The 14,750-nt window shown below is 32.0% G+C and overlaps 2 protein-coding genes across 3 annotated transcripts in view; both read left to right on the top strand.

Annotated features, from left to right (window-relative positions):
- Positions 1-14,750, top strand: part of LOC145319655 (uncharacterized) — a 265,819-nt gene that overhangs the window by 145,671 nt on the left and 105,398 nt on the right. The gene's annotated exons all lie outside the window — the stretch shown is intronic.
- The window catches only part of LOC145319652 (uncharacterized), a 205,592-nt gene that overhangs the window by 157,427 nt on the left and 33,415 nt on the right, over positions 1-14,750 (top strand). The window contains exon 6 of the mRNA XM_080161921.1: positions 2,363-2,439. Coding sequence (XP_080018047.1) covers positions 2,363-2,439 — 77 coding nt within the window. The remainder of the gene's footprint in view (positions 1-2,362; positions 2,440-14,750) is intronic.

The following is a 14,750-nucleotide window of genomic DNA, read 5'->3' as shown; positions in this document are numbered from 1 at the left end:
TACCCCATAGCAATGGTACATTTCCTGACCAAAGGAGCAGAAATAGCTACCTGTATTTTTATGTACAGTTTTCTATGAAGTATATCAACATCCTGTCAATTTTTAAACTCACGTCCGCAAATTTTTTATATAAAATTGCAATTAATAAAAATAAATCAATGCTTCTATATTAAATAAATATTTAATTTAGAAATTAATAGTCACAGTTCTATAGGTGAAGGGAGGGGACATTGGACTATTAATTACACTGGTGCCCAAAGTTTTATACCATTCATTGGCTTAAAAACTTTTGGTACTTTTGTTTCATTGGTTGGTTCAAAACTAGAAGTGTCTAAGCCTTACAACTAACTATTTGGTATATAAAAGGAAATCTTATTTTACTATGGCTTGTAATAAAATAGTGAAAATATCATACTGGCAAGTGAAATATGAAGGCATATGGCTCCTAGTAAAATAATAATCCGATCAAGTTTCGAACTTTTTTACTATGGCTTGTAGTAAAGTAGTAAAACTATTATACTGGCTAGAATAGATGCAACAAGAAGGTGCATGGCTTGTAGTAAAACAGTTTAACTGAATGGCTTGTTGTAAAATAGTAAATTTATTATACTGGCTGTGGCTAGTAGAGATGAAAAAAGAAGGTGAATGGCTTTTAGTAAAATAATAATCCTATTAAGTATTGATCCCCTTTTACTATGGCTTGTAGTAAAATATTCAAACTCTATGGCTAGTAGTAAAATAGTAATATTCTATGGCATGTAATAAAATTATTTTACTGGCTAGTATAAATGAAATAAGAAGGCGTATGGCTAAGCGATATCTTGATTGATCTATTTTATATTCACTGCTAAAAATTGGTGATCATACATTTCAACAAATTTCCAATATTCTTTAGCAAAAGATATTATTGATAATTTGTCGAGACGCCCCGTTTTATTGGAATAGTCTGAAACCATGCATTGACTAAAGGTAGAAATAGAATAGCCTAAACCCATCTCAGGATCTATGTATAGTGTATACCATCTCTCAAATTGAAAACTCAATTGGTTCAGTGGTTAGCGAGATCGAACAAATAAAATTAACTATTTAAATGATACATAATATTCTAATTATGGAAATTAAGTCTTATTTTGTTAAAATTATAAAATTAGTTAAATCTACTAAACATAATATAAAGATAATTGCTAGATAATATATGAACAATTTTCCTAACAAAAATGGAATGATTAAAATTTTACAATACAGATTGGGAGGAGTTGAAATTGTTAACACCGCCCTTTAAAAATTTTAAGATATTTTTCATCATTGATTCGGAATCGATTATTATCTACTAGATTAGAACTGGTTCATACTTAAAAATCATGTATAGCATCGTATTATAGACAATTCTTCGAGAATATTAAAATAAAAACCTTATATTAATACCAGTTTTGTTAGCCCGGGTCTTCGGGTTTTAATCTACAATTTTTTATTTTAATATATGCGGAAAGCTGTCTAAAAAACAATGCGTAAAATAACTATTATCACTCTTTTTTCACTCAACTTTTGACTTCTATTATAATCTTCTAACTTTGTACACAACGTCCGAGCACTTTTTTTTTTGGGGGGGGGGGGTTAAAATTACGATTTTCAAAGTTTTGAGGGGGGTAATTGAGAGAATTCTCCCTTTCTAACTCTCTCTCTTTCTCTTTTGTTTTCTTTTTCTCCTTAAATCTGTTATTAGCATTTTTTTATCTTTTTCATTTAAACAAATCTTAAATATATTAAGAAGTATGGTTTACTGATAACGTAAAATTTTAAGCGTTTAGGACCCGCCCAATATCCCACATATCTGGCGGTTTCTCATACAGTCAAATACTCTTTATAACACAAGAATTTAAGTATGTTGTATCCTGATAACGTGCTGTTAAATTACTATAATAAAATGTCTAGGCCCAGCATTTAGTCACACCACATACAATTCTAAACTTTCAATTTTAAATTAGACCAATCTGTTTTTCCTAACATGGATAGATAACCAGCAGATATTTTAAATTTTATTTAATACCAGGGATCTAAAGGGATAAGACAATGGCCGATAAATTTATGTACATCCTTAATGATGATAAACAAAATTACTCCTTCTTTAGATTACCATCAGTGATTGAACGTTTGGACTCTCAACCAATCAAAATTTAATAAAAGTCTTCCAAAGTTGTTAAGCCAACGAAATTGAAAACGTTATTATAAAAAAACTTTGGAGACTAGAGTAATAAACAGCCCAATGTCTCCTCCCTCCATGATTTAATTTTGTTGTCTGAAAAAGCAAAGATATTAAAATTTTACTAAATTGTACTTAAAATTAATTTATTTCTATTTTTAGGAGCACGAATTTATTCCAACCAGAGCGTCTGGCATCCTGGCCAGCAAACCAGCGGTCAACCCAGGACAGTTTACCAGGTATAAACTTAGATATACTATAGTATGAGTAGAAAGAAAGATAGATAGATAGATAGTATGAAGAGATAGATAGATAGTCTGGAATACTGACCAGCAAACCAGCGGTCAACCCAGGACAGTTTACCAGGTATAAACATAGATAGATAGACAATATGAGTAGAGAGCGAGGGGTTAGTGCACTATATTAGTGTAGTACCCAAAAATTTGTAAGCACGTACATACTCTCATGCGTTGAGACTTAATCTACAAAGGGGATTATTTTGTTTATCATTCTTGGGGGTGTACAATACCTCACGAAAGAAACTGAATTCAATATATATTTCATGGAAGCTTTATAAATGTCCTTTAGGCCTCCTTGCACTAGAGTCTGGGAGCGAAGTAACTAATGAATATAAAGTACTAGATAGAAATGCATATTTTTTAAAATTTTAACCTAAAATATTTTATCTAAATGTAAAGCATACTTTTTTTCTATTTTTTGCTTTTTCATTCTTTCTGTGTCATATATTTTAAGTGTTTATTCATTCATACAAATTTAATTAAAACCATTTAGCATCGTTCAATTATTATTACTTATATCATTTGCATTTAGCTTCAAAATAATGCGTGGCGAAAGTTTGTTGTCAATAAAAAAATGCGCAAGAAATAGGTTTAATTCGCGCATTTTTGTTCGCTGCTGTTCTAGCAACATTTGTTATTTTAACTAATGATTTTATTTACATATATTTTCTGGATTTCTTTACTTTTCACTAGATTTTTTTTTTGGGTGGGGGGGTGGAGGTTATTTTTTTGGGCGAGTTCTCTTGTGAGGGTGGTGAACGATACCATTTTTGTAAAGAATAAGTTTTTAGCTAAATTGTAATAAATGTTTACATTGAGCGACAACTATTTTTGCTAGTGATATATTTTGCACTCTATTAAAAGGAAATTGCAAATCTTATGGCCTTTTTACAAGGAACCTTCATATCTATCTATCTCTCTACTTTTTTGCTATTTTCTTGCTATCTATTTATAGCAGCCATTCTAAACCCGTAGCTAAAGTTATATACTTCAAATAATATTTCTTTCTAACCTTTTGTATATCTAGCTATCTTTCTTTTTTGCTATCTTTTTTTTCTTGTTTTAGCTTTATTATCCAAATTCTTTATAGTTTTTAACTAAAGGCTTTAACCGTAGAGGAGGGGAGAGTCGACCCCCCCCCCCCCCCCCTCCATCTTTAATCTAAAATAGAAAGTAGAACGATGTCTGTCTGTTTGTTTGTAGCAAAGGATATCGCTAACCGCTGAACCGATAGGGTTCTCCTTTACAGGGTAGCTTCTCATAGGTCCCGGGAAGGTTTATAACTATTTTCTTGGAGGGAAGGACACACCCAAATACCCTATCTAAAATACGAAAAATAGGTTTGATCTAACTAGGGGCGAAGCCGCTAGATTTAGTTATAAAACGATGAGGTGAAAATCCATCGCTTTATCTTGGTAGGGTTGTGGTACCCTCCCCCAAAATAGTTATATACCTTCCCTGGACCTATGAGAAGCTACATTGTAAAGAAGAACCTTATATGTACATTGGTTAGCGAGATCCTTTGATGCAGACACAGAGACAGACAGACATCCTGTTTTTATATCAGAAAGAATTAAATTCATAAAAAAAGATATAAAAAAAACAACACTTAATTTTGTTCTTAAAATGAAATGTACTTACTAGAATCAATTTGATTGAAATCGTCATGACACTGTTTTTAGAAAACTATAATTATTCAATTAGAAAGTGTTAAGTCATGTTTCTTTTATATCCTAAGTAGTGGTTATGTAATGGAAGCGAAGCTACTTAAAAATTAATTTGTCTGACCGTCATTCAGTCCGTACCACTGGGGGAATATTTTTCGGCTGCTATTGAAGATATGAAGCTGAAATTTCAACTTGCATTTGTGCTATGTGCATCTAGTCTCAACATTATTTTGCTTGTAGATCATTCCATATTTTTTGTGCTTCACTGATTTTGGATGTTGTTATTCTTGTTTTTTTTTAAAGTTTATAACTAATGAAGTAAATTGGTAATTTTTTTATTTGAAATTAATAATGAAGCTGTTTTTTTTATTTTGGTTGGTCGGCTCAAGCTAATTTATTTACACAAGGTGTAATTTTGTTTATCATCATTGAGGATTTACATCAATGTAGTGTCCATTGTCTTATCCCTGGGATCTAATAAACTAAGGACAAAAGTAGAGATAATGGGGGGCAGATGGTATAAACAGAAAGTGTTCGTTCATTTCCGAGAAAAAATAAGTTAGATAAGATTTAGCTTGTATTCAGGGATCTAAATGGATAAGACAATGGCCGATAAATTGTTGATACACAAAAAAATGGGTCATCTCAAAAAACGCCTATCTCAGAAAACGCCTATCTCAAAAAACACCCATCTCAGAAAACGCCTATCTCAAAAAACGCCCATCTCAGAAAACGCCTATCTCAAAAAACGCCCATCTCAGAAAACGCCTATCTCAAAAAACGCCTTTTACATAAAATGCCCACTATATTTTTGAAAAAAAAGCCTAATTTATAAATAGTATTCAATAGAATAATACAATACTTGTCATTCATGATCTCTTACTTAAAACACAAAAAAAAACAGTTACTAAATCAACTAGTTAATAAACTATGTACAAATATGGATAAAATGGTAAACTAAAGAGTAACTGCTATATTAAGAGAATAGGGATAGTTTAAATAAATGGGAGAAAATTATTGTAGGAAGAACTCATTGGAGGAAAGGGTTTAATTATTGAAGATCATTCAAAAGTACATCATTTTTGAATCTGATAAAAATAGAAGAAATATAACCTCACCCTATTTTTCCCCCAAAATTCATCAAATATGGAAAGTTTATTGTTAAATAGAAAATGTTAAGTTGCTTTATAATTTATAATAATAATTATTCTAAACTAGTTTTTTTTTATTTTGAGGAACAGCTATATAATTCTGATAAGTTTAAAGCATGTCATACCCAATAAATATTTTGATATTATTTGTGTATGTTAATAATTATATAACATGATTCTAAAATTTCTTTTAAGCATAATAAGAACTAGAACAAAATTTTATTTATCACTTCCTTACACCCTACCCAAATTTCACAACCCTATTTTGAAATTCACCCAAACAAAATTCCACAACATATTTATGAATATCTCTCTTTTATTAACAAATTTACTAGGTTTGGTCATATTTACAACATTTCAACCTGATATTCTGTTAATTCAAGATATTAGGTCAAATAATAAAGAAAATAAATAAGAAGTATGTTTTAATAGAGCTCATAGTTGTTCATCTTATTGTAATAAATGAAAAGTAAACTGGGTTGTTTACAGTAGATATATGAAATAAAGAAACTCAATGCTTAAATAAATAAAATTATACTTTAGGGATAGATATTTCAATAAGAAGATTTATAATATACATATTGTACAATATTCACAATACCTTCTTAGACTGACATATTTCACTACAAGATAATTTTCAAGAATGTAATAGGCATTTTATGAAAAAGGCGTTTTTTGAGATAGGCGTTTTCTGAGATGGGCGTTTTTTGAGATAGGCGTTTTCTGAGATGGGCATTGTCCCTTCTGTAGATAACAATTAGTGGTTGAAACTTAATTTAATGAACAACCAATCAAAATTCAATAGAAGTTCCTAAAGTTGTTAAGCCAACAAATAAGAAAATGTTAACATAAAACTTTGGGGACTAGTGTAATAAACAGCTCAATACCCCCCCCCCCCTCCTTGGCTTATTACACCTTTTGTCCAAAATTTTCTTATATTGTTTCAACTAACCACTGAGTACTGGAGTTTTTTTTTGCGTTGATATTTGACGTTATCATCCTTGTTTTTTGGCCGTTTTTGATGGGATATGGGCAGCTAACAAATGCCAGACATTTGCACAGATTAAGGTTAAGTGTAATTGCGAGTTTATGACCAGAGATAGATAGATATATATACCTGGAAATATAGTGGATAGATGGATATATAGATATATATATCTAGATAGAAAGTGGATAGATAGATAGATAAATATAGATAGTAGATAGATAAATAGATGGGTAGATAGTAATGGCAGATTAAGGTTAAGTGTAATTGCGAGTTTATGACCAGAGATAGATAGATGGATATACTAAGATAGATAGATTTATGTAGATAGATAGATAAACCTAAATAGATATACCTTGATAGATAGATAGATAATGATAAAAAGATGGCAATCCGTCAAATTTTTGGACCGGATTCGGATTCTTACAAGAATCCGTCAAAAAAAGGCGGATTCCGGATTCTTATTTTTGGCGGATTCGGATTCCGGATTCTAGCAATATTTTAAAAGGCTTTTTTTTAAATTTAAAAAATTAAGTTCTACATATGTCCTAAAAATTAATGTTCTTAGTGTTATCTATAATTCACTTCCGAGAATCGAACCAGATTTCAAAAGATATCAATAATACAAAGTAAAATGATGTATGTCTGTCTGTCCGTCCGTCCGTCTGTCTGTCTGTCCAACCGTCCGTCCCTTAAGATCTCGGTAACCACTGAACCGATCGGATTCTACTCTTCAGGGTATATCCCTATTAGTCCTGTGGTGGTTTTTAGCTATTTTCTGGGATGGTGCAACAACCCCCCCCCCCCACAAATGAAAATTTCTCCCTCCTCCCCAAACAAAATAATTCTGGGGAAACTACTTCATATAAATTATGGTGCGCAGCACCCGAAATTTTTAAAAATACTTCATGGGGCAAAGCCCCTAGAGGCTAGGGGCGAAGCCGCTAGTTGACCTAAAAGATGATATATATGTATGTAGATAGATAAAAAGATAATAAAGTGTAAAAACTAGTAAAATAGAGTTAATAAAAGTACGTAGTTAAATAGCAGAAAATATTAAGAAATGTACTGTAATATGCAGAATCAGATAGATAAATACGTAAAAAGACATATAGACACATATAGATAGTAGATAGATGGATAGATAATAAAGATTTCAGACTTTAGATAATAGATAGATAAATAAAAGAAAGATATCAAGAGATGTACTGTAAAATTTAGATAGATAGTAAGACAGATGGATAGATAACAAAAGATGATTAAAAGAAAGATATTAAGAGATGTACTGTAAAAATTCAGATAGATAGATAGTAGATAGATGGATAGATAATAAAGATTTCAGACGTTAGATAATAGATAGATGAATAAAAGAAAGATATCAAGAGATGTACTGTAAAATGCAGATAGATAAATAGTAGATAGATGGATAGATAATAGATAGATGAATAAAAGAAAGATATCAAGAGATGTACTGTAAAAATTTAGATAGATAGATAGTAGATAGATGGATAGATAGATTTCAGACGATAGATAATAGATAGATGAATAAAAGAAAGATATCAAGAGATGTACTGCAAAAATTTAGATAGATAGTAAGACAGATGGATAGATAATAAAGTGTAATTGCTAGTTTACGATGTTAAGATAAAAGGTAAAAAACAAGGATCACGTATTTATACAAACACACACACACTCACTCGTTCCTTTTAAGAGGAGTAACTTCTCTATAATTCATTAGTTTTTTTCAATTTTGGAAAAGATCAAAACAGAATTTTTGGGGGGGCCTTCTTACCTAGGGGCTATTAATCTTGTAATGGTGGAGATATCCTCCCCAAAAAAATAGTTTTCCTGGTCATATATGAAGCTTCTCTGTAATGTAGAACCTAATGTAGAACCATATCGGTTCAGCGGTTAGCGAGATTCGTCGCTACAGGCAAAAAATCTTACTACTTTATATAACAGGATTATGTTTACTCATAGGGTCGATCGTATTCAGATATAAATGGCAGGGAGGGAGATGACATTGGACTGTAAATAACAATTGTACCAAAAGTTTCATAACCAAGTTATCTTGTTGGTTGACTTTCTTAACTTTTGGTTTTGGTTACTTCTTTTGCTGCGCTGTTTTCGGACAATATTTCCCACCTTGTTATTTTTTTTCATTGAGAATTTTGAATACTTTTTGTTTTGTATCATCAATGTATAGTTTTAAAAGCGATGCTTTTCTTTCATCTGGGTCTTTATATTTCATTATGCCCGCCCTCAATTAGTTATTAACCTTCAATGGACCTATGAGAAGCTACAATGTAAAGGAGAACAATATCACTTAATCGGTTAAATTGTTCTGAATTTTAATTGTTAGTATCTTAGTTTTGTATGTTGACATCCTTGTTTTTTATTGTTTGCCATTTTCTTGCTAGAGGTCAACATATTCTTGAAAGGATTATATCAGTGTATTTGTTTTTTGTTAGGGATGGCAAAACGAATTTGGTGGTGCTTTCGCCCCAAAATACCTTTTTGAACACTGATATATAGGGGGGGTATTAGTTGTTAGTCAGATTAGGTTATATTAGGTACTTGTTAGCCCCTCAGGGTTAGAGCTTCCGCAGGGGTTTGGTATATGATTATAGTAAAATGTATGGCTTGAAAAAGCTATTGGGTATTAAAATGAAAAGAAATTTGCATTTCAAATTTATATTTTAACTCAATTTTATTAAAACATTAGGAAAAGAAGACTCTTGACTTCATATATGTTTTATAAGGACAATGCTGAAATTAATTATTTTTTTATGTAATGATGTTTTAGGGAAATTTAAGTATAAAATAAATGTAAGAAAGATTAAGAAAAAAGTTTGTCAGTAAGAAAAATATGTTAGGAGGAAAAAATAAGTTTTCAAATTTTGTGGATAATGGCGTATAGAAGGGTGATACTGTTTGATTCTGGACAAGATACACTATTTAGGGTATCTCTGAAATAAATTTTCTAATGAATTGTATGATTGTGCCATATAAAATCAAACAGATTCTATTTTATTCTTTGCTTATTTTATGTTATCCTAGGAATAAGGTATAGCCAACAAGCGAAATTAATCTAAAGGAATATTTGGGGGGCAGATAAAAAAATTGTGTGTTATGATAAATGTCCCCCCCACTCCACGGCAGCTGAAAATCTCTTACAGGTTTTGTTATTTTTTTACATATAAATTTTTAATGAATATAATATTTTTATTTTTCGTGTATTTTAGGTTTAAATCACCTAAAATAAAACAGGAATGAACATCCATAAATACTTGAGCACACACAAAAAAACCATGGATGGAAATACGGAGATTTAAAGAGCATTTGATAAAATCAAGAATAGAGAAGAATCACGAAACCTTTCTCAGATATTTATATTTTTTTAGTATTCATGCCTAGTACATAACTGATAAACCGACGGACACAGTATAATACATACTGAATGCTTAATTGTTTAAGGAATCTTCACCAAAAAATCAGCCGTCTATCATGAATAGTAGCTGAAAAAATTACATTTCCCCCATACCGTTACTGACTGACAGACGGACAGACAGACAGACAGACAAAGTAAAATATATAGCATGAAAATTAACACAGTTGGAGGGATGGTTCGATAATGGTTTAGAAGTATTTCTAAACCCCACCCTCGTTCCCTCCCACTAGATAAATTTCTGAGTACGCCAGTGTATCTGTTTAGCTGTAGACAAAAAAGTTTAGATTTATTGGCATTTTATTGTCTAGCTGCTAAACTACAGGGAGGGAGGGGACATTGGGCTGTTAATTACAGTAGTCCCCAATGTTTTATAATTCTTTGGCTTAAAAACATTGGGGACTGATACTGAATTTTGCTTGTTTGGCTCATTAAGCAGAGCGTCCAAACGTTTCAACAACTAATTGAGACCTACAGAAGGGGTTATTTGTGTATCATCATTGGGGATGCATATCAATTAATCGGCCACTGCCTTATCCCTTTCGATCCGTGGCTAAACTTACTTTTCTTTGCCAGGGTCAGGGGATGTGTTTTGTCAGGGATCTAGAGGGATAAGACAATGGCCGATAAATTGATGTACATCCCCAATGATGATACACATAATTATACCCTTCTGTAGATTGAAATTAGTGGTTGTTACATTTGGACACTCAACTTAATAAACTAACCAATTAAAATTTACTAAAGTCCTGAAAGTTTTTAAGCCCATTGTCCCCTCTCTCTATGTTTGGTAGCCTAGCTACCCCTGTACCCTATAGATTATTGGTCTGTCTGTTTAAACAAGAATAATTATTATTATCCATATTTCTTTTTAACAAATATCCTATTCAATAAAGTAGTAGGGTTTTTTGTTTTCTTTTGAACTTTCATTTTAGAGACTCTTGCAGAGGTTCCGGGATGGTTTAAGGTTATTTTACTGCACTAGATTCTGTCCTATCCATTATAGAAATATTATTTCAGATTTGGTAGAAAATATAGTGTCCCTTCATAACCACACATTATTTGAAATTAGTAAAACAGGAAAATTATTAGATTTTTATATTATTAAGGTTGGTCCGTACGTAACGGATAGCTTTTTTTTGTTAGTTTAGGCATGTTAGAATTCTCCTATCGATTTAAAACTTTGCATGATGGTTCTTGTAGTAGTTAGGTAAGATTTAGAAATCATAGCAACTCAATAATCGTTACCAGAATGTGCGTAAGTCCATTTTTAATATGTCGATTATTAACTTTTTTGACAACAAATTTTTGTATGTTAAAATTATCCGATTATTCTGATTTTTTGGAAACTGATTCCTATTACATCAAGGTACAATGTTATAAGCAAAACAGTTCTATAAACAAGTCTCAAAAATGTAAGTATGTCCTTTAACAGTATCATCTATGCAGTTTTGCAACAAATTTACTTACAATATTGTTTGTACTGATGCATTAATATTCTGCCAATTCAGTTCTGACAATCTACAAGTGTTACTGTTCGTTTGTCTTTCCATTTTAGAGCTTCGCTTTTATGCATGTTGTCATCCTTGTTTAACAATAAATACTGCCATTTTAATGCATAATGTGAAGTTTATTAATTGATTAAAGGCTCCTTTGGTCTGATATGGACAATCTTCAGGTCTTCACTGTTGTTAAAAAGAGACTATCCAAGGAAAAACACACAGCTCAATTGTAGGAATATATTTCAATTAAACCACATCTAATCCTTATCAACCTTCTTTATCATAGTTCTTTACTGTACAAAGGTTTGTTTGATTTAAAAAATGATAGTATTTTTTTGTTTTTCCATTAAGATCTCCTAACCACTGAACCTTACCTTAAGTTCTCCTTAATATTGAATCTTTACATAATTCCTTGGATGGTTTATTTCTAAATTAAGGTAGTAGGACAGTTTTAGGCTATTTTTCTGCCCCGTCCAGCCAACTTTTAATGCAGAACACCTAGAGACGAACCCAAAAATGTCCCAGTTTTGAGCAAGACGATTCCTGTGACGTCATATAAAAAGGGAAGGGGGGAAGAAAATCTCTTCCCTTTTCTCCCATCTCTTTAGAAGAGATTTTCTTCCCCCCTTCCCTTTTTCTTTCCCGAAACGTATATGACGTAACTAGAATCGTCTTGCTCAAAACTGGGACAGTTTGGGGTTCGTCCACCTAGATGCTAGGGAAAAACCACTATTCTTATTTTCAAGCTCTTAACTGTGTGACCTATATATTCTATAAATGTTTTCCCAAAGTAAATAATAGGTAACATTTTGTCGTTTAGGACAGGGAATGATAATCTTAAAACATTTTGTAGACAGGACAAATATTATAAAAATAATTATTTATCACATCGTATTATAGACAGCTTTCCGCAGATATTGGAATAAAAAGTTACACGATTAAAACTAGTTTTGTTAGCCCAAAAATAGGCAAGGGCCCGGGCAAAAATATTATAATATGATACGATTTTGATTTTTCACTACCGTTTCTAATCCAACGGATTTGAAAAAAAATCTTTTGTATAACTGGCATTTTAGTCGGTCAATTCATTATTAAATTTGTCTTTTGTGTCAGCTTGTTATTGCTCCACACATTATATAGCTAAACTTTGAATCCGATAGGACGATTCTAATCTTAGTAATATGCAATGTTTCTTTTATTTTACAGAAATGGTTCATAAAATTAATCCAATTTTAATTTTATATTGTCTGAGTGTTAGAAAAACATAATATTACACTGACAGGGACAAAAAATTACAAAAATAGAGACTTCATGCCATTTTATTTTCTAGAAATGTTCACCAAAAATGGCTTGGGAATTATGTATGACCTAAGTTTTATTTTATTGTTTACTCAAAAAAATCGTGGGTCGATTCTTGTATACAACAAGGATGACAACATCCATAAAAGCGAAGCACTGAAACGGTAGGACAAACAGATATTAACACTTGAATAGTGTCAGAACTTAATAATCATAATATAAATTCATAAGGGTCAAAGCAAAATTGTGAGTAAATTTGTTAAAAAACTGCTTGATTCATGATAATGTTTATGGACATACTTACATTTTTAGGACTTAATTATAGAGTTGCTTCGCTTATTACATTATACTTTGTTGTCCCAGGAATCAATTTCCCAAAAATCAGATCAATCAGATGATTAGTTCACATAAAAATTTGTTGTTTAAAAAGTAAAAAAAATCAACTGGTTTAAAATGGACGTACGGACATTTTGGTAATGATTATAGAGTTGCTAAGCTTTCTAAATCGTACCAAACTACTAAAGGAATCACCATGCAAAATTTGAAATCGATAGGACAATTCTAACCTGCCTAAATTAATGAAAAAGGCTATCCCTTACGGACGGACGGACGTACGGACGGACCGACCCTAATTATAGAAAAGCTTCGCTTTTAAATTAAGCTGTTCATTACCTAGCTTTTTTCTTCTTTTAAAATCATTGATATAGATTTTAAATGTTCTACCCTATGAAGCAACTGATCCATCCGTACAACAAAATATATATCTGTCGATTGTATGTAATTTTATCTTTTGAAACGACAATGTGTACCGCGGCTTGATGGCTAGCGGCTGCGGCTTCCTCAAAGCCGCTACATTAATTAAGCATGACCAGTCAAATATTGATTTCCAAAATATATTTCAAAAAACTTTACTGCTAGGCGGCGGGTGTGTTACAACCGGCTGCTGCTAGAAATTTAGATGCAGCTGTACTAATACAAATGTTCCATATTGTTAAATCTTTGTCTGCCATGTTCTACAGTTTGCTTTTTAGAAGACCCGTTCTTAGTCCCTGGGATGAAAGTGTCCCATTGTACAGAAAATAAACTGCCCTAATTTTTCTTTATTTTACGGCCACCCCATTACAATTAATTTAGACAATATACTCGTAGAATAATCACAAACATGTTTCCTCCCACGGTTGTCAATGTAATATTGCGTCTACTCTTTGATTGCAATAAGATTGTTAGCTAAAATTAATGTTAATTCAATATTAATGGCTAATTTAATAAATTAAGACTTCACCTGCCAAAACTTAGTAAATCATCATCTATAATACAAAGTAGAACGATGTCTGTCTGTCCGTCTGTCTGTCTGTCCCTTAAGATCTCGGTAACCACTGAACCGATCGGATTCTACTCTTCAGGGTATATACCTATTGGTCCTGTGGTGGTTTTAAGCTATTTTCTTTTCTTTTTTTTGCTGAAGATTTCCTTGGTCCTTTAACGAATTTCGCCTTATTTTTTTTATCACCTCTTGGGGCAAAGCCCCTAGATGTTATGGGCGAAGCCACTAGTATTATATAAAGTAACAGGATGTTTGTCTGTGTGTCTGTATGTGTGAACCGAAGGATCTCGCTAACTGCTGAACCGATCGGGCTCTTCTTAACAGGGTAGCTTCTCATAGGTCCAGGGAAGGTTTATAACTATTTTGAGGGAGGGTAACACCACCCTCCCAAGAGAAATCACAATAAAATCGAGAAAATTGAAATATTTCTGCCGCATAGTGTCGCTATCGTAGTGGCGCTGCGTAGAGACATGAATTTAACAGCTGATTGTAACATAGACAAATTATTTCTCAAATTAGATATTTAAAAAAAAACATTTAAATGCCACTAGAGGCCTCTATGGGCGTAGCCGCTATCCTATTATATAAAGTAGTAAGCTTTTTTTTGTTTGTACCAAAGGATCTCGCTAACCGCTGAACCTATTGGGTTCTTCTTTACAGGGTAGCTTCTCATAGGTCTCGGGAAGGTTTATAAATATTTTCTCGGGGGCTGGGACACCCCCAACCCCCTAAAAAATAAAAATCCCCCCCCCCCCCTAAAAAAAAAAATATATAAAAAAAATTTTCTTCAAATTTTTCTTTATTTAATCTAAATCTAAAAACGATAGATTAGGTTGATCAAACCTCTTAGGGGAAAGCCCCTAGAGGCTAGGGGC

This window comes from Acartia tonsa, chromosome 5 (assembly GCF_053477335.1).
Source record: "Acartia tonsa isolate MP-2025a chromosome 5, ASM5347733v1, whole genome shotgun sequence".
In the NCBI taxonomy this organism is placed as follows: Eukaryota; Metazoa; Arthropoda; class Copepoda; order Calanoida; family Acartiidae; genus Acartia; species Acartia tonsa.
This window is presented reverse-complemented; position numbering and strand designations above follow the sequence as displayed.